The sequence below is a fragment of the Parambassis ranga genome, chromosome 15 (genome assembly GCF_900634625.1).
Source record: "Parambassis ranga chromosome 15, fParRan2.1, whole genome shotgun sequence".
Classification (NCBI taxonomy): Eukaryota; Metazoa; Chordata; class Actinopteri; family Ambassidae; genus Parambassis; species Parambassis ranga.
The window spans coordinates 20355380-20377390 of NC_041035.1; the positions used below are offsets into that span (position 1 = coordinate 20355380).

At 46.2% G+C, this 22011-nt stretch overlaps 1 protein-coding gene across 1 annotated transcript in view; it reads right to left on the reverse strand.

Annotated features, from left to right (window-relative positions):
• Positions 1 to 11177: 11177 nt before the first annotated feature.
• The window catches only part of cfap46 (cilia and flagella associated protein 46), a 40690-nt gene continuing 29856 nt past the window's right edge, over positions 11178 to 22011 (reverse strand). The window contains 13 exon segments of the mRNA XM_028424058.1: positions 11178 to 11876; positions 12036 to 12134; positions 12536 to 12660; positions 12862 to 12931; positions 14868 to 14980; positions 15063 to 15159; positions 15620 to 15652; positions 15786 to 15846; positions 16442 to 16521; positions 19758 to 19955; positions 20282 to 20343; positions 21231 to 21312; positions 21507 to 21686. Of these exon segments, the coding sequence (XP_028279859.1) occupies positions 11764 to 11876; positions 12036 to 12134; positions 12536 to 12660; positions 12862 to 12931; positions 14868 to 14980; positions 15063 to 15159; positions 15620 to 15652; positions 15786 to 15846; positions 16442 to 16521; positions 19758 to 19955; positions 20282 to 20343; positions 21231 to 21312; positions 21507 to 21686 (1313 nt within the window). The 3' untranslated portion in view covers positions 11178 to 11763.

The following is a 22011-nucleotide window of genomic DNA, read 5'->3' on the forward strand; positions in this document are numbered from 1 at the left end:
TTTGTCTGGGGGGGGGGGGTTACTGTACAGAAGCTACATCAAGTTATTTGAGACAGCAGCAGAACTACACCTGTTCAACTGCCAATCACAGGCAGCAGCTCAGTGCATGTAGACATGGTGAAGATGGAGATGAAGTTCAAATTGAGCGTCAGAACGCCGCGTCAGAAGGCTTCAGTCTGATGTTACCTTAGGGAGCATGTAAAGACCAAAAAGTCGGGGACCTAGGATAGAACCTTGGGGTACACCACAAGTCATTCTGTAGCTTGAACATGTGACAGTGAGTTCGCTGCACTCGTATGTCCTCCACAATCAGAAGATCTCCCTCTAACAGAGCACCACTGGGATGTGGTGGACCAGGAGATGCACATCATGGATGTGAGGCTGACACATCTGCAGCAGCTATGTGATGCTAACATGCTAATATGGAGGCTGATCTCTCTGGAATGTTTGCAGCAGCTTGTTGAATCTCTGACACTAAGAATGAGGGCGGCTCTGGAGGGAAAATGATCTGACAGAAGGACAGAGCTGACAGAGAGTCCAAGGAGGAGTACATTCACTTATGAATAGAAAAAAGGGGTTTTGTATTATCCTAATGAACATAATTTTATGGATAGTTAGCCTGGAGGAAGGTTAGACAATTGGGATGATGACTTAATGAGTGGAAGTTGAAACTGAAACTGAACTGATCTGACCTCTTGTCTTTCCTTCCAAAGCGCCCTGAACAAAGATTTATTTATATTCTCACATTCGTCAGCGTTCACAGGTAACCAATAAATCTACATAAAGTATTTTTATACCTTTGAGATGTGCTTTAAAAGGCCGACATCATAAGAAGAACATGAACTTCCAGACACCAGGGGGCCATACACAATCCCCCCATCTGCCCTGAAACCATCTACCCCCTCCCAACCCAGGTCCTCTGAGGACCTGCTATGATGTATTGCGGTCTTACCTCCTGCATGATTTTCCACAGCCGTGTGGAGTTTTCCCACGACATCAGCACACGGTCTGTAGATCCATCTTCCCGGCCCGGCTGCTGTGCTGCTGTCCCTCGGCTGGAGGAGCTGCCTCCTGCATGGCGCTCGGTTCTCCGTTTGCAGCACAGTCAGAGGAGGCTGCGAGGAAAGGAGAGGAAATCAGGGTCATATGCTGACCTTCAAAGCAAAACCTCATACTTTATCCCTGACTCAAGTGTTTGTGCTGCTCATGTGCATTCAGATTAATAGCGTGCTGCTTATTCGGCCCCTTTCACAACGCACACTATAGAAGATTTGTATGAGCTGGGAGAATTTGGAGCCTCCACCGTGAGCTCAAAATGGCTCATCAGGAACCAGTGGTGACATCACAGGAGGTTTATTATTAATATTTATTTGTAGTTTATGATCACAGCTTTTAGGGATTTTCTTGCTTTCGGACTGAAATGGCAGGCGAGGCAGGAACATTTGTTCATAAGTCTCTGAAAGGAGCCCGGGTCAGCTGGGGAGGCTGCAGTCACTCAGATCCCCAGAGACGTGCGCCTTCAGTCTGTGTGCTGGTCGATATTATGTAGGTGCATGTACGTGTTTTTGAATGGCACCGCTAGAAGCTTACAACAGGCCTTGGGCAACAAGAGCACTCAGGATAGGCTTCAAGTATTCAACCATACAGTTCCCAAACTTTAGCACAAAGCTTTTAGCTGCCTAACACAGCCGACGAGTTCAGGTACAAAAGCACACGACTGTGAGTCCTTCACCTTGAGTGTGTCTGGCACTGGAGGAGGAACTGATGAAGTGACCACTCAGATAGGCGCATGGCAGACTCAGAATACACCTGCAATGTGGCAGAAATGATGAGACGGCACACATGGAAGCTCTGTTTATCACTGCAGACACCTGAGGGAGTGTGTTTACATCCCACATGCTGTGTTTGCATTTTGGAATGACTGAATAAACCATCGCAGTAATCCTGATAATCCACCTGTAACAGAGCCTGTCTACAGCATGGAGCAGAGGGATCAGCACTGAACGGGCCCTGTAGCAGGAGCAGAGGATGGTTCCTCTACCTGTATAATCCTTCAGCTCAACAGCTGCAAAAATACACAAAATCAAAATGTCTCTTTTATATCTCTGAGGCTATTCCTTAATTCATCAATCATTAGTTCAAATGTGTTATAGATACCTGTTAAGACCATCAGTGCAGACGTTAAATATAGGTTGTGCCATTTAGAGGAAGCTTAAGCTCTAAACCGTACTCAGCATCCTCAGTGTCCTCACTGCTCTGTCAGGTAGTCCTGGAGGCAACAAGGACCTCCTCCTCTGTCTGGATGTTTCTGCTGCAGCTCCACTTTTACTTGCTGTTAGCTGTATCAAGCAAAGAGGAGGAACAAAAGGACACGGTGAAAGCACTAAAAATAACTTCTCCTTCCACAAAAGGATGGAAACTGTTCTCATACTGAGGCTGTGAGTTCCCACTCTGACTGACAGAGGTGCAGAGTGAGGCTGCTCGCTGTCTGCTTGTCACCAGGTCGCCTCAGCAGCTCCACCCAGCGCTGCACATCACGCGCCACCTTTGAGTAAACCTGTTTGTTAAATTAGTGTAACTTCTCTTTACAATCCGATAGCAACCGATTAGTTTTTTTTTTCTCATTAAAACGAAGAATATGAATCATCTGTGGAAGCTATAAAACGCTAAAAACATCAGCCAATCCTCCGGGTGGACCCTGCGCGGAGTATTGGCTGGTTGTCACTCTCTTCCTGCTCTGTGCACCAGAGAAGTACGTGCATGATGGCCGAAGTCACAGACTGATTGGGAGGCGTGGCTTCGGGGTGAGCTCCGAGAGAAAGGGGCGTGTGTTTATTTTTAAAATCTGGCTGACTCTCTCTGAGTTTTCAAAATCTCCTCCCCTACCTTTAATTGGTAAGGGAGCGGTTCACCTTACCAGTTGACTCACGAAGGTTTTTCAGTGACGCTCTTCACTGGTAAGGGCATGTTTAGCCATACTAGTTAACCGATATTTTTGGCTCTTACCAGTTTATTAGAAAGGTTGAAATGTGGCACACTGTTTACCTGGCTGGCTATTAGAAGGAAGGTTCTCCCTTAAAAGCCGGATCCTGTTCAAGGCTACTTCCTGTTAAAGGCAGTTTTTCCTGACACTGCTCAGGCTCTGGGTCTCTGTAAAACGCCTTGAGACAATTCTGACTGTAAAAAAACGCTTGACTTAATGTTGGCTTTTACTGAAAGATACGTAATAAATGCTCAAAGGTCCATAGGCGCTGCCACGTTCAACATGTGAGGAGACTAGTGACAGACTGTGGGTGCTGCACAGAGGAGCTGTGATGACGATCAGGTGTGCTGACACAAAGCTGCACTCCTTTACAACTAATGAGGCGCTACATCAGAGCAACATGCAAACATACTGAAGGGACACCTCTCATTACAGCCAGTGTGAGCATGCCCAGCTAGTCTGAGTTTACCCCCCAGTCATCATGCCCTCACAGGGAGGAGTGAGCACGGAGATGCGGGGGTTAGGCAGTGGGGGGTGGTGGTGGTGGTGGAGCGGCTTTCTTGTCAGCACCTGGAGTCTGAAGCCCCAGAGGGGTGCCACAAGTGCAGCTCCTCGCCTGAGGGCCACTCCTGCATCCGTATGGTGTCAACCACCATCCATCAGCGTTTCAGCACAGCCGCGACTGACACGCTGCTGATAATCAGTGAGACTGACCCAACCCGTCAGTCAGCACTGCCTGAAGGGCCTCATCCCCAAGCTGATGCTAAGAGATCCTCTCCACAACAGCAGAATTGTGAGAGGCGCCTGTATTTCCCCTGATAGCTGTTTTAATGCACGGCAGAGGGGGGTAATAAGATGCACGCAGGTGAAATGAGGGCAGACAGGGGAGTATTTAGGAAAGTGAATGTAATGTGCTGAGCATCACAGAGATGTACCTGCCATGTAGGAGTGGGTAGAAGGTAGCAAAGGGGGGCAGACAACACTCATCAGCAGTAATACACAGGCATCCATCAGGATTCAGGAGCTTTCATCAGCAATCAGGGATCAGACAGAGAGAAGGGGGTGAAAACACAGCGGAGCCCTGCAGCCAATGGGGAGCAGTTAACAGAACGAGAAAGCAATCATCACGCCGGGCACAGAGATTCGAGCGGCTGCATGTAAATGAAATTCTTCTACTTGACTAAGTAGCGATTTTATTCCACTAATGAGAGGCCAGGAGATTCTCTCTGGCTCAGCCTTCTCAATCAGAATCCTGATTTCTTATACACAGCCTGGGTGAAAACACAAGCTGAGCAGTCTGATGGGAGCAGACCCCATGTCACTGCACGGGACAACAGCCTGGAGCATCTATGTAAATAAGACTCTGTACAGACCTATACAATGAAGATATGCTTCATTACTGCACTGCTGCTGAGGAATATTCATAAATGCACGCCAAACGTTCCAAAGTGGTGTTGTCCATAGACTGTGGATAACGATGGATGATGAAGTTCTGCCCCCACCTACTGTAGTCTCTTTCCTGATGGCAGCAGGTGTGAGGGGTGTGAGGGGTCTCTTGCAATGTGGAGGGCCTGGTGGGTGAGATGGGTGTTGTAGAGGTCTTGGAGAGAGGGGAAGGTGCTCCTCATTTCTGTAGTTTGTTTCATCTCTCCCGGAGATGAGACCCACCACATCTTCATGAAGATGTTGGTGCTGAGTGTTGGTGGGGAGCCCCAGTGTTCATTGTGATTGTGCTGGATGTGTTTCTGCCAACCCTCTGAGGTCTCCCAGTGAGGAAGTCCAACAGTCAGCTGCAGAGCAAGGTGTCCAGCTCCAGCCGGTCCTGTTTGTTGATGAGCTGCTGTGGAATGATGGTGTAGAAACATATGAGTCCTGTGTGAGAGCTGTGAGGAGAGGAGTGCTGGTCATCAGTTACACAACCACACTAAAGACACTAAATACCCCAGAAGCTGGATTAGTTAACATGTGGTGACTGATATTCTCATAAGATGTGTGCTTCAATGTGCAATCTGTCTGTCCATCCATCAACTGAGACACAGCTCGGCAAATACGACTTCATGCCAAGTTTAAACTGAATGACTTTCAGTAATGAGCCTGTTCTGTGTCCACTGTGCTGCGACATCCTGTTTACTGCTAAACATTCAATGAACAGGATAAAAAACGAGCTCCCAGTGTCATCAGCAGGTTGAATGAGTCGTTGTTGACGTGACGACCTGGATGAGCTCTTGTAACCTTGAGGCAGCAGTCATTCAGCATGTGCTCCTTCCATTGTTGTATTTATTTATATATATACACACACACATGCTTATATCAGCTGTATTTATGGGCTTACAGCTCGTCCCTCAGCTCATGTTTACTTACTATTCTGTCAGTGTGTATCTAGAAGTCTCACAGGATCTCGGCCTGGTCATTCTCCATCACCTTTGGCTCACATGTTCCTGCTGTTATGTGCTGGATCATCTCAGGGGCTATTTGTTGCTTGTCCTCATCACTTGGGGACATCTTCCTGATGTAATTAAGGATCTTTGTTGTTTCATGTAGGACAGCGGCTCTGACGCTCTCTAGTCCTCGGCCTCCCTCCTGTCTTATCGCCTCAGGATGCTGGATTTGTGATGAAATTCCTCTGTGCATTGTGAGGAGCTTCCAGCTTCTTGTGCTGATGTCTGGCAGGGTGTAGGCGTCGAAAGCCTGGACCTCGTTGTTTCCGTTCAGCTGACTTCTAGAGTTCCAAAGCCGAAGTCACAGTTTACCCAAGTGTCACGCTGTGATAATGACGTGTAATCCTACAGTCCTACAGACCCAGCACTGCTGTGATGCTGCTGCACACAAACACAGAACAACAACTGCGTTCCAGGTTCCATGCAGTAATGAAATGCTGCTTTGTCTCTGAATGTACAGCTACTGAGGCGTGAGATAATGAGGCCCCGCACTCCCCTCCTCCTCCTCCTCATGCTAAACTCTCAGCACAGTAAAGGCCCTGTAATGTAATCTCAGACATGAAGTGGAGCTTCTTCAGCCGCAGCAGTGCACCGTGCACAGCATCTCTCAACACATTCAATTATAAAATCAATAAAAGCATGTGCGATCAGAGACTCAGCCACAATCCGCTTTCTTCTGATATGATTACAGCATCTGATTGCATTTTTTTTGTAGCAAGGATAATGTGATTATATCTATGGAGGCCCGATGTGAAAAAAGCCTAAATCTGGCCCATGCTGTAAACCTACAGGGGGTATTGTTGGTTATAGAACGATGCCCGATTACTGGCTGTGTTTTCAAGTTAAGAGGCAATCAATCTGCCGCTGCTCCTTTCAGATGTGCTTTAGATATCAGCGCATCACACAACTTTTTATAGATCCACCAGGATAAAAACAAAACTTTATGTTCAGGAGATAAGACGGTGGCGCTGACTGTAATATGAAGGGCTTATCCAGCAAATGTGTTACAGACCTCTGCAGCACTGAGGCTGTGTTTTTTTTTTCCTTTAAAGGGTTAAATTAATTAATTTTATGGCCGGTTTTTAAATAAATCAATAATTGTACACAGAATTCTTGCAGGTGACCAGAACGGTCTCCATGGTAACGGTCACTTCTGCATGACAGTGATTTATTAGATCGGAAATAATTGTTCCTTCACTGATCAGAATCGACAGGAGTAAAAAAACATTTCCAGGCCTTGGAAACAACCATGGGCGCCCCCCAGTGGTTGTATCTAGGGCTACGTTCAGACTCAAATCTGTTTTTGTTCATATCTATATGGACACAAAAATCTGATCGTCAATCCTGATCTTTGAATCCAACTTCAGCATATTGTCCTAAACTGGACAAACATCCGACTCTGGTGTGAAGATCCAGACTAACTCACTCCACAGACCCCCCCTCCGGTCCCCTGCCTGGGATAGGGCATCTGGGGCCCCAGCCTGGAGTCAGGCATGGGGAAGGGAATCACTAGCAAGCCCTGCTGGAGTCTGGCCATGGTAACATGGAGGTCTGTGAGGAGAGCTGCAGTTTTGACACTCAGTCCTGGAAGTTGGCACTTGGTGCTGACTCAGACTGCAAGATCTGTGCTTCCAGGACCTCCCACGTACCTCAGCTTTACTCCACCTCTTTGCCTGTGTTTGGAGTTCAGGTGGAGTCAGATGCTGCCCACAGCGGTTGGAGCTTTTAACACAAGCTGCTTCCAGTCTCGTCCTACAAATGTAGATGTTTCAGAATGTAAAATGTCAGCACACGTGAGGAAGTGGCTCTGATTCAGTTCCACTTCTGTCATGTAGAATTACAGAAGCATCAAGACATCACAGGGCTTTTTCACTTTTATCAGCAATGCAACAAAAAAGAAAACATAAAAGAAGGAGCAGGCTTCTGTCTCTGGCTGGAGACGCTCTACATCAAGTTAACCCCTAATAATAACACTGAGTCAGCAGAGGCTGAAACTGGAGAACTGAAAATGAGACGACCTGATCCTGGATCCTGATCCAAAGAAGCAGGAGATGATCCTGGACTTAGCCATGGCTCCATCATCATCAACACGACAGGGTGGAGGTCTTGCAGAGCTTCAGAGATGAGCAGGAAGGCACGCCAAAGACTTCACTTCCTGTTGAAGAACCACAGCCATCGCCTCAGACCCTTCACACCCTGCTCAGAGCATGCCCCAATAACAATAACAATATCACAGACTCAGTCCTTTGTCTGCAGAGCCACACACAAACACGGCGACTTTACCAACGTCTCTATGCAAAACAACGAACCCCAGACTTTGCCAAGGAAAGCCGGCCGTCACATTACAGCATTTCCATAAATCAGAGCATTGTCTGCTTTGCAGGCGGAGCACTCAGGCCTTGAGTAAAGGTTCCTCGGATACTTCACAGAGCTACATCAATCAACCTCGCCTGTCACCTCGGCTGTGCGTCACAGTCTTGCAGCAACATAGCGTGCCGCAGTGCTCGGCCTGTAGCTGGAAGCTGAGGGAACGCCGGAAAGTCTCCGGCTCTTTGGACGGAAACACACCAGAGTTCGCCCGGGACGTGCTGTGTTGCAGCTGTTGGTTGTCGCCTCTCTCTCTCTCTCTCTCTTGTGAGTTAGGGCATGCTGAGGGTGATTTCCGGCTTATGCAGAACGAGGAATGTGCAGCACCTGAAGACAGACTAAAGACACAACAATCAATACCTGAGGAGGAGGTGAGTCCTGTGATTTGCTTTGAATTGACAGACTGGCTACACTTTGACCCCTAAACTGAATGAACTCATTATCTATCTTGATTGACCATTTAAAAAGCAGACGCCTGCAGCTCCTGCCTGGGTAGTTCATCGAGCCCGGGCAGTTAACTGCTTGGATTAAGCAGTGATGGCTCGGTAAACTGTCCATTAACATGGAAACTCTGCTGGAGTGTTGTGAGTCCTTCCAGGGCTGAGAGAACAGATCCTTTATGACTGTTTATATATATTAAAAAAGGTATGTTTAATGTTTAATTCATGCTCGGTAAGATAACAACATGAGTGAAAACATCTCTTCAAATGTAATAAAATAAAATGAATTACATGAGTCTTCCAGTTCAAACTTAATTTAGGTTTGATTTAATTGTCCCTGTGTAGAATTAACTGCAGCCTGCCTGAGATGAACTGGACTGGAGTTTAGAACAGCTGGTGTGTGTGTGTGTGTGTTTGTGTGAAGGTGTAATAAGTCAGGACAAAAAGCCATAAAACCCCAAAACCCCCCCTCTGCAGACCACATCATAAAACGGTGCAGAGGCGCTGATTATGGTGAGGGAGTAAAACACGTCGAGCGTCCTCAGGAGCGCTGTGGAATCAATAACTGTGAAATAGAAAAAGTTTGGAACCATTAGGAGTCCAAGAATTAACCCCGTCAGCTGCAGTCACGCAGAACCTGCTGGAGGGTCCAGAACCCTGTCAATCAGGACTCAGTGATGGAGGGTCTGCTGAGTACAGACAGGTTTGCCTGAATGATCCTTAAAATATGGAAATGTGTTAGCATGTTAGCTTCAGTTCCCTCCTCCTGCGGTCAATGGCTGTGTCCGAAATCACTCCCTCCCTACTCTACCCCCCTATAGGGAGCTCAGTCTAGGCCCTGGATGGGGTCTAACTTCACTGCACATTCAGTGTCAGGGTTTCATCAGGACTTTGTTTTATAACATGGTGTTTCCACTTGTTTCAGGTGTCTTGTTTTCCTCTTCCTCGTATGCTCCCTCCTCCTCCTCCCGGTGATTACCTGCTCCACCCTTATGTGTGCCACCTGTTCTCCTTTCCCCTCCTCCTTTTGTACTGTTGAATTTTTACCGTTAGAGGTATATTTTTTTATTTTTAGTGTGCTTGAGTGCCTGTGTTTTGCTGCAGTGAAATTCCCCAGCTTGGGATGAATTAAGTATTTTCTGTCTTTGTCTACCTGCTTCCCCCACTCATGCGTCTTGTGATCTTCTGAGTGTATCAGCCTAGTGTTGTTAATCTCCTGTATAACCTGATTTAGTCTAGTGGTTTTTTGCCTTTCCCCCTCTGGAGACCGTTGCCTGGATTCTTGCCTACCTAGTTTTTGACCATGTTCTGGACTGGACCCGTTGTCTGCATTTCCCTTTGGTAACTTTGCCTGTGTTGGACCGACTACTGTGTATCGAACCATGAAACACTGTTTGTTTATCCTTTGTCACGCAATTGAGTCCAAGACTTTGTGCAAACCTGACCTGCAAACAGCACTGCAGACTGGTGAAGGCTCTATTGGGCCATGTGTAGTGATTAGGATGTATGAAAGTTCCCACATCTACTAAACTGTTTCCTCTAAGCTAACTGGTTGCTCTCATTAATCAATGTCTTCCTAACGTTTAACCCCTGCAGAGCTCACAGTGGTGATGCTGCTGATGGGGCTTCCCCTCAGAGCTGTGTGAAGGTCCTCGGCCTCTGGCTCGTCTCCTCCCGTCTGTCTAATGAACCTGCTGCGTGGCGAGGAGTCTCTCTGACCTACATACTGTACATACAGGTTAACACAACAGCCTGGAGTATTCTGGGTCTTTGTGTTTCTAATGCTTTAAGAAACCAGCATGAACATAAAGTCGTATGTGGAAGCACGACACAGAGTGTCTGCAGACGGACAGAGGAGAGAAAAGACTGAAGGTCGTCCGCTGTCCAGACGTCAACAACACATGAGCGGAAACAATCATTTATAAAAATGTCAAGGTCAGTGTGTTTATGAGGCCACAGGAGGAGCTCAGTAATCTGATCATCAGTGTCTGGAAACAAACAAGTCAGTTAAATCTGTCATCTATCAATTTAATCAATATCAATTTAAAATATGTTAAAATAACTAAAAAACATTAAAATTAGATAAAATAAAGTAGAATAAAATGAATAAAATCAAATCAGGTCAACATCTCAAGTGGTGCCAAACGCCGATGTGAACAAGTGGGTTTTAAGAAAAGATTTAAAAACGGGTACAGAGGGTCCTGTCTAATGTCCAAGGTTTTAAAGGCCCGGTCCCCTCTGAGCTTCCGATTAGTTTTAGGTACACTTGGTAGCAGTTTGTCAGCCGACCTGAGAGCCCGATGAGGTGTGTAAGGAAGGAGAAGCTCAGAGAGGTACAACAGGGCGAGATATAAAATCTAAAAAATCATCTGAAACTTTGGACAGAAAATGTGTCTAAGAAACTCACAAATATATGAAGGAATAAAATCCAGACTACTGTATTCCCCACTGACAGAGAAGCTTTTCCTCTGAGCAGCTTGCTGGCAGTAACCTCAGCTACTGTACAGATAAGTGAAATTGATCTTTTCATTTGACTATAGCAAAAAAGAAAACAAGTTTATTTCTGAAATGTCAATTGCTTCCTTTCGTCTGTGACCTCTGTATTAGCTGCCCTGCACTCCCAGCTCTTCTGAACGACGTCTTCCAGTCTCTAATTTTAGCTCAGAGAGCTAAACAGCTAAAACTCACATGCAGTGTTCCACAAAGGCCTTTTTCCATGTTATAATACAATGTAATTATAATGTTATAATGTTATTATAACCCCACATGGGTTAGGAACGGGCAGCCATTGTGGGTAATACGTGGGTTTGTCCGCAGGTTCCATGGTGGAACTAACTAGTTAGACTCATATGGGCCACCATGGAACCTGTGTACAGACCCACTTGGGAGCCACAATGGCTGCCCATTCCTAACCCATGTGGGGCCCACATGTAAATGTTGGCTGGGAGTGAGGCTGCTTTCCATCAGAGCAGCTTCCCTCAGCTGCAGCACAGAGGTGCAGGGACGTCCCCGTTGACAGTGTTGGCATCAGAACAAAGACCTGGTCTGAGGGGCCGAGGTTTGAAAGGGTTGAGCTCAGAGTAATTTCTGTTGACACATGGGGACAGCTGAAGTGTGATGAACGCTGTCACATCCGCACTAATTGTTTGGGGAAGTTATAATTAACCCGGTTTCTGTGACCAGAAAAAAAAACAAAGCAGAAGTTCAGCTGCAGCTGAAAGCCGGAGCCGCATCGCTACACCCGGCCCGGCCACGCTCTTTAATTGGTCTGAAATGTTTTTTTTGTTTCAGTCTAACAGAAAGTTGATGAAAATTGATGAACCCAATGATCAATGTGAAGGCTCGATATATCGGAGGTTATCTGCGAGGCGGCGATCCCACAGGAGGAGCAGAAATCACATCAGCGGTGAAGGCGAAAAGAAGCATGGATCATCTTTAATGAAATGTTTGAACCCCTCAGACTGCAGCAGCTCCAAGGCACAAAGCTGCCTGAACTGTGACATGAGAGCAGGAAATATCGAGGGTATACGGAGCATTATGTGGCAACAAGGTTAGGGAGTCCATACAGAGTGCAGCGGGAGGCTGGCGGTGTGGGAGGCGTTCTGCGAGGAGCGGCGTCCTCCTTTGTGCCGGTGAGGAGCACTTCATCTGCAGAGAAAGTCATAATTACAGCTGACACTTCCTATTTCCAACCATCCTGCCTGACGTGTGTGTTTCTTCCTCTGGCGCAGAGGGATGCGATGACGTTCACTGAAGGCATTTACAATACATAGAAATGCAAATGTGAGGCTGAATGGGGCACGGTACCATGTGATCCTGTGACCTTGTGATGTGGCATCTCTGAGCTGTCCCCTTTCCTCAGGGCCTGGACGGTCTGGCCAGAAGTCAGTCTGACCTTTAGTATATCTGCAACACATGGTGACATACTGTGAGCTAGCATGAGCTCGGTGTTCTGGACCTGGTTTTGTTCCTTTTCATGGTTTGAGGTTTTATTCGTGATGCTGTGATAAACTGTGCTCACTCAGAGGTTCATAGAAGTGACTCTGATGTGAAGTCCACCACAGAATTATCTGAACAAAACAGCTCACATCTATCTAATTATGATAATACGGTGTTAATTATACATCAATGTTAAAAAAACAAAGGCCGCCTCCTGGCTCTTACTGCTAAGCTAATGAACTAGCATTAGGATGATGATGACAGCCAGTGGGCTCAGATATGTGTCCATACTCAGGCCCCACATGTCCTTATCCATTCTGGACCATCTCTTTTTTTTGTCTGTAGAATGATGTTGCGATTGAACCTACTGTGGAGAACGGCAGCCATGTTGCGTATGTTGTAATGAAGGCTGCTGTGCCACTGACTGAGGACAACGCAGCCAACGCCACACAGGCTCAACAGCAGAGCGGTCTCCACGGGCTTCTCCAGGACACTGAGGGAGGGAGGGGGGGGGGCAAACTGAGGTTAGAAAGGGGAAGAGCCACCTCTGAGAAATGAGAAGAACAGGAGCTGAAATACACAAGAGAATCAAAGACATCCACAGTCACTGCTGTGAGGAAGCAGAGAGGAAGGCAGAGAGGAAGCACGTGCAGATTCAGTTACAGGGCTTCATGCAGTGAGGCTTCACTTGTACCTTCTCTGAAGATCAGGATCAGCACCACAGCTGTTCTGAACCCGGTCAAAGAGCAGAGCCATGCGGCAGCCTGAGAGCAGCAGCAGAGGAAGCAGGAGTCATTACATTAATGATGAAACATGTTAACAGTTTAAAGATCAGAGTGAGCGCTCCTGTCAGTGCCACCTATCTGTTCAGTGTATTTGATAACAATATATATATATTGTAATATATTTTATGGCTAAATAACATCATTGAATTTGCATTAGAGTGTGTGGTTATCATAAGTTCTCCTCGCATGACGTGCTGTCCTCCCAATGTTTGCTAAAAAATGTGTCGTATACATTTTTTTACGAAATAGGCTGGAGCAGAAACTAAGGACACAAACTGGATGTGACAAATGGTTTTTTTCCTCACATTCAGTTTGCAATTCAACATTTCCCATCTGGCAACGCAGCTTCTGTCTCCGTCTCTTCCCCATCCTCTCTGTAGCCCCCCCACCCCCTCCACTACGCAGGTGTTTAAGGTTCCGATCCGAGTCTCCCTGGTGCAGGTAGTGTCACATCGACGCTAAGGTCACCGTGCGTTGTTGCTTGCAGAGTGTGCAGATGGTGCTGCATGCGCTGTGTGACGCCTTCTTTTCTCAGAAACACACCCTAATCATATCCTGACGACCAATTAGGTCGTGATGGTCCGGTGTGCTGTGAAGGCAACAGCTGGAATTCAGCCCATGGTGTCAGTCACACTATAGTTAGCAGCACTAACGCCCGGCTAGTGGGTGGCACATATGTCTGGCCTGAGGCGATGAGCGCGGCCAAGCAGACACTGCCAATCACGCACGTTTGTTTGGGAGGAAAAACAGAAGCCGTGGAGATGGTTATCTTATGAAGGTGTGAAGCGCTGAAAGGCGATGCAGAGTCATGAATTATTTTAAGACTGATGATGGAGGAGGAAGTTTGGAGCCCTCGTATGCTCTGATTGTAAATAACTTACGACGGCCAGGGGTCCTTTAAGAACATATCAAACCATGGGCGGAGGTTTACTGAGAGTGCAGCCAGTGTCACTGACTCCACACAGCTGATCCCAGCAGAATGAGAAACACTGTTCCCGGCATCACAGCGCACGCTGGAGAACAGTGTAAATAACAAACCTCACCGCAGCGGTAATCAATTTACAGCAGCTCCCATCATCCGCCTCCAAAATTCAAAATCTTTAATCCTCATTAGATTTACCCAGTTTCATTATTTTTTACAGGCACTCAAGTGAAGTTATTGAAATGTTATGGCAGCGCTCGATGGTAAAAGCTCATTGATTTCTATGTGCAGAGCAGGGATGTTTCTATATATACACCCACAGCGGAGGGAAGGGAAGATTGATGTTTTTAAAGAGATTAAGCCCACCGCTCCATTTACTGTTCACATAATCCACAAACAGCTCACATTTCAATCACTCATTCATTACCGCATTTTTATCCTAATTTACCGTTTAAAAAACACTCGAGACAAACTGAGCTGGTTTCATGAAGTATGTGTAACAGAAACCAGGACAGCAGGCGCCGCAGAGATGTGACAGACATCATTCTCATGTAGAGGATATGCTGATGATCTGATGATATTATTGGCTAAACCATGAACTGTATATGTGGATGGATGAAGCAGTTACGCCTTTGTCCAGTGTATAAAAGCGTTTGTAGCAGTGCTTTGTTGGACAAAGACGCCATCTTGGACCCAGAATCTGCAGAGTAGAGGATATAAAGATATAAAGCTGTAATGCTGTTGTTCCCATCCCTCATGCTATGTGCTCTATGGTCAGAGAGTGTGGTGAAGGAGCAGCATGTCTGCAGTGTGCAGCTTTTTAACATTTCCTCCTAGCTCCTAGCATAGCTGCTGCTACTTGCGATAGCTCTCGGGGCACCCTGAGGGGTGCAGCTTAAGACAGCTGGTCCACATTTATAGTTTGACATGTCTCATTTGTGATCAACACACACACACACAGCACAGTCCATGGAGGAAGGATGTGTACGGTACCGGACAGGTCGAGGGCCGACAGCTTTCCAGCTGGAACGTTCTCCATGAAGCCTTCCATCCCCAGGTAGACGAAGGCGCTGCATGTGCACAGCATCTGCTCCAGCTCCCACAGACTGGACAGATAGGAGCAGAAGTGACCGGGTGTGTTGTGATGTTATAGATACAGCAGGCTGGGCGTGCTGCGTGGATTCAAACCTGGCTGTTTGGCTGAAGTCCTCCCACAGGTGGCTCAGCTGCTGGCTGTGGCTTCCCAGGCCCTCTTTTATCCTCGCGCTCAGACCAGCAGTCCCTCCTGTTCCATATGGAGACAAACACAGGAATATAAACCCTGCATCTGGATTCAGAGAAAGTCCAACACAGCCAGCTGCAGTATAAGAAATGCTTGGTTGAAAATAGGTAAGAAGAGAACATTAATCTCCACGCCACCCATACTGAACATGCTGGGTACTAAAAGCAGCCTCTGCTGCACTGACTGTGAGCAGAGGACAGTGTTTAACTTTACAATGAACTCACAGAGCAGAAGTTTGTGGCCAGACGTAGAAGGAGACGAGTCTCCAGCTCTTCCTACAGATATTCAAGACTTTGTGTCTGAAGTCATTAACTTGTGTGATAGTTCTGTATTTCATCCAGCAAGGAGTCCCACAACTAAACCCACAACTCTGGGACTAGCTTCTAGCTTCTAACTTGTAGCTGAGGTCACAGCCTTATCAATGACACAGTGCATTTGTTCCATGGTAGTTCAGCTCACTCACCAGCCCGGCCTTTACTGCAGGAGCCGACGATGTCTTTGGAGACGAGTTAAGAATAAAAATATATTTAAAAAAAAGAATGTTTCTAGGAACCACATAAGAAGATCTTATACAGACACAACACACAGACAAGATGTATTTTTGGGAGGGCGCCCTCAAAAAAAGATACATTTGAAGCTCCGTGTGTCCACTGGAAGGGTGTTAGAAGGCAGCACGTGATTGGCTGGTATCTGCGTAAACAATCAATGTTACAGCTACAAACAAGTACACAGTGGAGGTGAAGAAACCATACCAAGCAAACACACACAGACACAGAGACACACACACACAGACAGACACACAGAGACACACAGACAGACACAGAAACACACACAGAGACACACACAGACAGACACACAGAGACACACACACACAGAAACACACACACAGACACACACACACACACACACACAGAGACACACACAGAGACACACACACACAGACACACACAGACACACAGAGACACACACACACAGACACACACACACATACACACACACACACACACACTCTTTAACAGTCAGGAGACAGTGTGTAAGTGGATTTTAAGAGAAGACAAAGCAAAAACAACAAAAAAAACATGAAAGAACAGAAGTGATGGACGACAGCGGATGAATTCTAAGAAGCTAGAAATAGGATCTTTATGAAATCACTTTATGTAATTGATTGAAAAGCCACCCTTTAAAGAGAGGCGGGGGGAAGTTAAATAATTGCCGGTGCTGACAGCAGGTAAAAGTAATATTGCCGTCTGTATCTGGCAGGCCCAGATTAATTTACTGAACTCACCGCTTTGATGGCTTGGCTTTGATCTCCCTTCCCCTTCGTTCCCCTGCCACCTTTGGTCTCCTTTTTGTTGTCACTTTCAACTGCCACAAACAGGAAGCAGAATTAATATATACACTTGTCTGCAGGGGAGATTACACAACTTCTGGACTGGTAAAAAGAAAAAAAACTTTCCCCATCTCTGCAAAGTCAATGACATTTACTGATGACTGACGAGGTAAAAGTTTCCTCCTGTTAGCTCCTGCACATACAAGTCACTGATCATGAGTCTATTTTTATATATTTTAGGGCAGGAGAGCAGCAGGCCATAGGACAGGACCCACAGTTTGAGTTAAACAGTGCACAATGTTTGTCTCAGAGTAATCACACACACTGATCCTCCACGTTAAGATGTCCTACTGTACAGCAGAAAGAAACGCAGATCTCATGATCCACCTCTTTGCCAAGATGGCGCCAGCTGTAGCCTCCAGCACTTCAGAAACCTCTGTTTGCATGTGTTTTATCCAGTGGTGGAGGAAGTACTGAAGCTTGGTACTTAAGTAAAACTACAAATACCCAGCAAAATATATACTCAAGTAAAAGTAGAAGTGCTGCATCCACAATCCTACTTCAGTGAAGGTCTTAAGTTTTAAAGTACTCATGCACCAAATACATATATTGCAAAGGATCTGAACAGGTTAAAATAATCAAAGAAATCATCTCAAATGAAAATGGAGCATGTGTAGTTAATGTCCATGTTCAGTCCAGAAGCAGCTGTGGACAGGTCTGTGTGTCATGAGGCAGGCTGTGGGCATCAAGTGAACAGAGAGGCTGCTGATAACAAACAGGCATTCAGCATGTTTACTGTGTCAGTGTTCCTGCTGTAGATTCATGTTATGATTCATGTTCATCAGACATTAATGGATGGACCTGTGTTAGCAGACAGTAGCTAACTAGTTAGCTCACTGAGCCAGAGCACCGGCATCATGACTGAGGCTCATTATAGAAACACAGCTGGCAGCGTGACACCACCTCCATGCAGAGTCTGACCTCTCATCAGTCCAGCACTGTGTTCATCACATGGAACAAGGAACTACAGACACTGGAGAAATGTAGTGGAGGAGAAAGTCCAGGTAACAGCTGCAGCATGGAGTCAGAGTAGAAAGTGTGTGCTATTATTTTTACTGAAGTAGAGTATAAAGTACAGTAACGAAGTACAAATACTTAGTTACTTCCCACCACTGGTTTTATCCAACACTCTCAGACATTTGTACAAATAACTGGTGTCCCCTGTAAAGCCAGTTCTTTTACACTTTGTACTAATTTGTCCTGTGCACACCTCATGCAGAGCACTGAGTAACAAATAGCTCTCTGAAAGGTGCGTTCAGGCAGCACTATATCTTCCTGACACAATAATAAACTGTAGATGTCAGAATTATGGTAATAGCAGGGCAGAAATAAATCACACAGTTTCATCCAGATGTCCGGAAAGCATGTTCTTGTACTTCCTGTCTGGCAACTGTCTCCACACACACACACACACACACCTAACGCCTAATGTTAACCTTTCAACATGAACTCAAGTGATGCAAATGATTCAACCTTTAAAACATGTCTGCAGGATCACGTTCAGTGCTTTTTTTTTTTTCGTCTTTTTTACCAAAATTCTAATGTGCACTGTTCCCCCGGGGACTGAATCATCACTACTGCACTTTGTTGTCTTTGGGATTTTACTCTGATAGTAGGCTTTAAAATAAAGCCCTGAGACAGGCGAAGGGGACAAAGTGATGCATGTTATCTGAAATGAAGCCCACTCTCTGTAAAAACACTAAAAATACAGCGTCTGCCATCGTTCACAGGTAACGGCTTTATAGTTTAACAGCTGATTTATACGCCGCAGAGAGTTTATTTTAGGAAAAAGAAAACTTTTTGTCTTCAGAGACATTTCAGCTCATGCTGCACTTCAAGTCTGCCAGTATAGAATAAGACAGGCACACTAATTATGAAAGTAATAAGTCAGTATCACCATGTTTGTCGAGCATAATACATAATACATAATCTCGAAAAAGATGTCGGTAATTTAGAAAACAGTCAGCTGTGGGTGTTCACCAACCAGTGAACAGGCAGACCCCAGACCTGACTAAGTGGTTTCAGTGGGAACATCAAAAATGGCCTCCAGCACTGGGACAGCCACTTTACCAAAGCAGGCCGCCGTGTGCACGGATGTCTGCATGAAGTTGTGCATGCCAGCAGGATGTGAAATGACCTTTCTCTCCTCCACACATTCCTTTTCTATGCATGGCTGCCTGCAGTCCAGACCTTGACGTCAGGAGGCTTTCACTAATGGACGCCAGTATTTGCCCCGAATGTGATGGGGAGTTATGTGGAGCGAACATCCAGGTGCTCATTCAGCCCCCCTGCTGATAGATTGTCTTAACCACAATGAGAACGATAAGAAGCGAGCCAGGGGGCGAACGAAAAGTGACACATCGAGAAGAAACCAGAGAAAATGAGTAAATGTGGGGTTTTGTAGGCAATTAAAAAATGTAATAGTAGTGTAAAACATTGAACAGGTATTTAATTAGGGCAGTAATAACAGCCTGAGAGGATGTGGGTCAGGGGAACACATGATTGAAATAAAACAGAAATATTTCACCTCATTGAATCAGGAAAATGTTCCAATATCACATATGTGTTAAAACTATGTGGAGAAGCAGCTTATCTGAAGGCCAAATTAGAATCCATCTGCTCAGAGGTGCCCGGCTTTATTTCAAACAGCAGCGATCTGTCACAGCCGGATCTTCCGGTTTGTGCAACAACCTCATTCAAACAGCTGTTGTTGTTAATCAAGCTGGAAGTTCCACAAACATCTGGACTCCACAAATCCACATTCAGACAGACTGTGGAGGAAATTCCAGTCCATTGTGACCCTTCACAGGACTAGACAGCAAAAAACACATCATGTAACACAAGCACCTCTCTGTGTGGACAAACCAGAGGGCTGCTGGGAAAATGTTTTGTGGACAGATGAGCCCAGAATAGAATGATTGGGCTTAAATGAGAGGCAGAATGTTGAGAGGAAGGATGACTCTGTATCCCAGTATATGAGCCTATCCCCTCTGTTAGACATGGTGGCGGTAGCATCATGGTTTAGGTTTGTTTTGCCGGCATTGATGGAACAATGAATTCTGACTTACACCAGTGAATTAGACAAGGTCGGACATCAAGTGGGTCATACAGCAAGACAACGACCACACAGGTCACTTTACAAAAGAACTAAGATGCTGTGGAAGCACCTGAAACGAGCAGTTCAGTGTAATAACATGAACTGTCTTGTTACCTTTCTGTGGTTCTTCTGTATTCAGGCGGCTGTAGAGAAGCTGCAGGGAAAAGTCTCGTGACACAGAACTCAGCCCGTCCTCCTGGAGGATGGACAGGAACTCCAGGGGCAGCTCCATCAACTTCCTGTCCGCCAGGATCACCATATATTCCCCCGATTCAGCTGGTAATTTAATAGTAGATGAAAGCACAATAAGTGCTACATGTACATTACACACAGTATGTTATGGTCCTAAACGTGGCCTGAATGCAGTTCAGTAGCAGTACTTCCCCCTCCTGTGTATGAGTGCAGAGTTATCGTGTTATGTGTGGACATCAATGTGTATCACATTAAACCACATGTACAGCAACAACATCTGCCTGAGGGGGGACCAGCTGCAGCCTGTTTGGAGCGAAACCTGCAGATGGGCTGCCACTTCCTGGAGCACTCAGGATCACAGCCGTACGATGGATACAAGACATCATGCAAGATAACTGCCGTGCCTTCAGGACGTCAGAGACAAACGCAGCATTACATACACTTACCTGAGCCTTCTTTCTCCTCTTTATCTTTGGTTGTAGGCGCTGTCAGTGATGCAGCCCGTGGCCTGATGGGTGGAGATAAGGACAGAGGAGGATCAGTAGGACCAGTGGTATGCACAAGTTTGGGCCCCTCTTATAGGAACATCACTGCATCAGTTTGTGACTCGCTGAGCTTTTGACTCGCATGTTGGCACAGGGCCATCTTGGAAATTATGTTTACATAGGTTGGACTAAACCCTCTGTAATTCGGTTTCCTTTTATCAAAATGAAATGAAACTTGGCAGAGATAAAGTCCACAAGCTTAGCTACAGCTTGACATAACGGTGCTGCAACTGCATCATTTCAAGGAGATATTCATTGTAAAAATGTGAACTTTTCTTTTTTGCTGTGTGCCATTTTGTGTTCATGACACCAACATCATTCAGATGCACCTTGTGGTGGCTGAGATATTCTCTATTTATTTGGGTCATTTTCAAGCTGAGGCCTTAAAAATAGGCTTGGGTGGAATGGGTTAAACACACAGCTGATCTGACTTTTTCTCACATAGAGCATTAGTTGCTATTGGACTACATAATGCTGAATTAGAGCTGCACTATGTGACCAAAGGTATGTGGACAGCCAGACGCCTGCTGTCTCGGCTGGCCTCCATGTCTCTGGTTCCTGTCCAGTAATGTGTAAAGTCTGATGAAGGGTGATGAGGTCAGGACAGAAAATCAATCCATCAGAGAAAGACTTGAGCATTAGGGCTTAAGAGTTAAAGCTTCACATTGTTCTGTGTCCATTTACTTTTGGGCTTTTGGTATTTGTCAAATTGTCTGTTGTGAGAAAGCAGCCTATAAACAAAGGGTTAAACCAGCACTGTAGACTCAGACATGTGACATCCATGCCACTTGTGATGAGCGAAGACAATCACAATGTTATCGATACTATGGAGAATCATGATGTAGTTCACCTTAAGCAGGAGAGGTCGAACTGTCTGAGCAGTGGATTCAAGTAGTCCTCCATGTCACGTATGATCTGCCTGAACCAGGAGGCTGACCTCTGTGTGAGAGGAAGAAAAGCAGAGGCGGCTTCAGGAGCTGTTTTAGTTTCAGAGCACAGTGCGATGTTACAAACAGTACAGCAGAAAGCAGAGGAGACGTGAGAGGATGGTGATGACAGACAGGGGGCGTGTTTATGAGGCTTGCAGTGTTAATAGTGAAAAAAAGAGGAAAGGTCTCAGTAGGACAGCCATGAGGAGAAACCTGGTCCTCCGGGGCCTCCAGCCTGCCCTCCACACCGTGCCAGGAGTCCTCCCTGAGGAAGGCCTGTCCGGTCTGCTGCTCAAAGGCCTGTGCCCGCTCCATCAGCGCCCACAGAGCCTGCGGGCAGACTGAAACCTTGGCCACCTTTGAACACGCCAGGGTACCTGCAACGACAACCGACGCACAATCAGACATGCACACTCGCAGACACACACACAGGCTTTGTAATTGGTCCCTGTGAGTGCCTCCTCCTCCTCCTCTTCCTCCTCCTCCTGCTCCATTTGTACCATTTGCTTCTTTGACTGCCGTGTTTTTTTTTCTTCCCCTGTTTAATGAGACTGTGCTCATTCTCTGGATGCCGGCATTTTTTATTTTTCCACCACTTTCCTGCTGTCAGACACATCCCAAGAAAGGTCATGTGAACTGCTAACACTGTATGCTAATACCCTGTTATGACATACCAAAGCTAGTGTTCCATGCCCGGCCGGC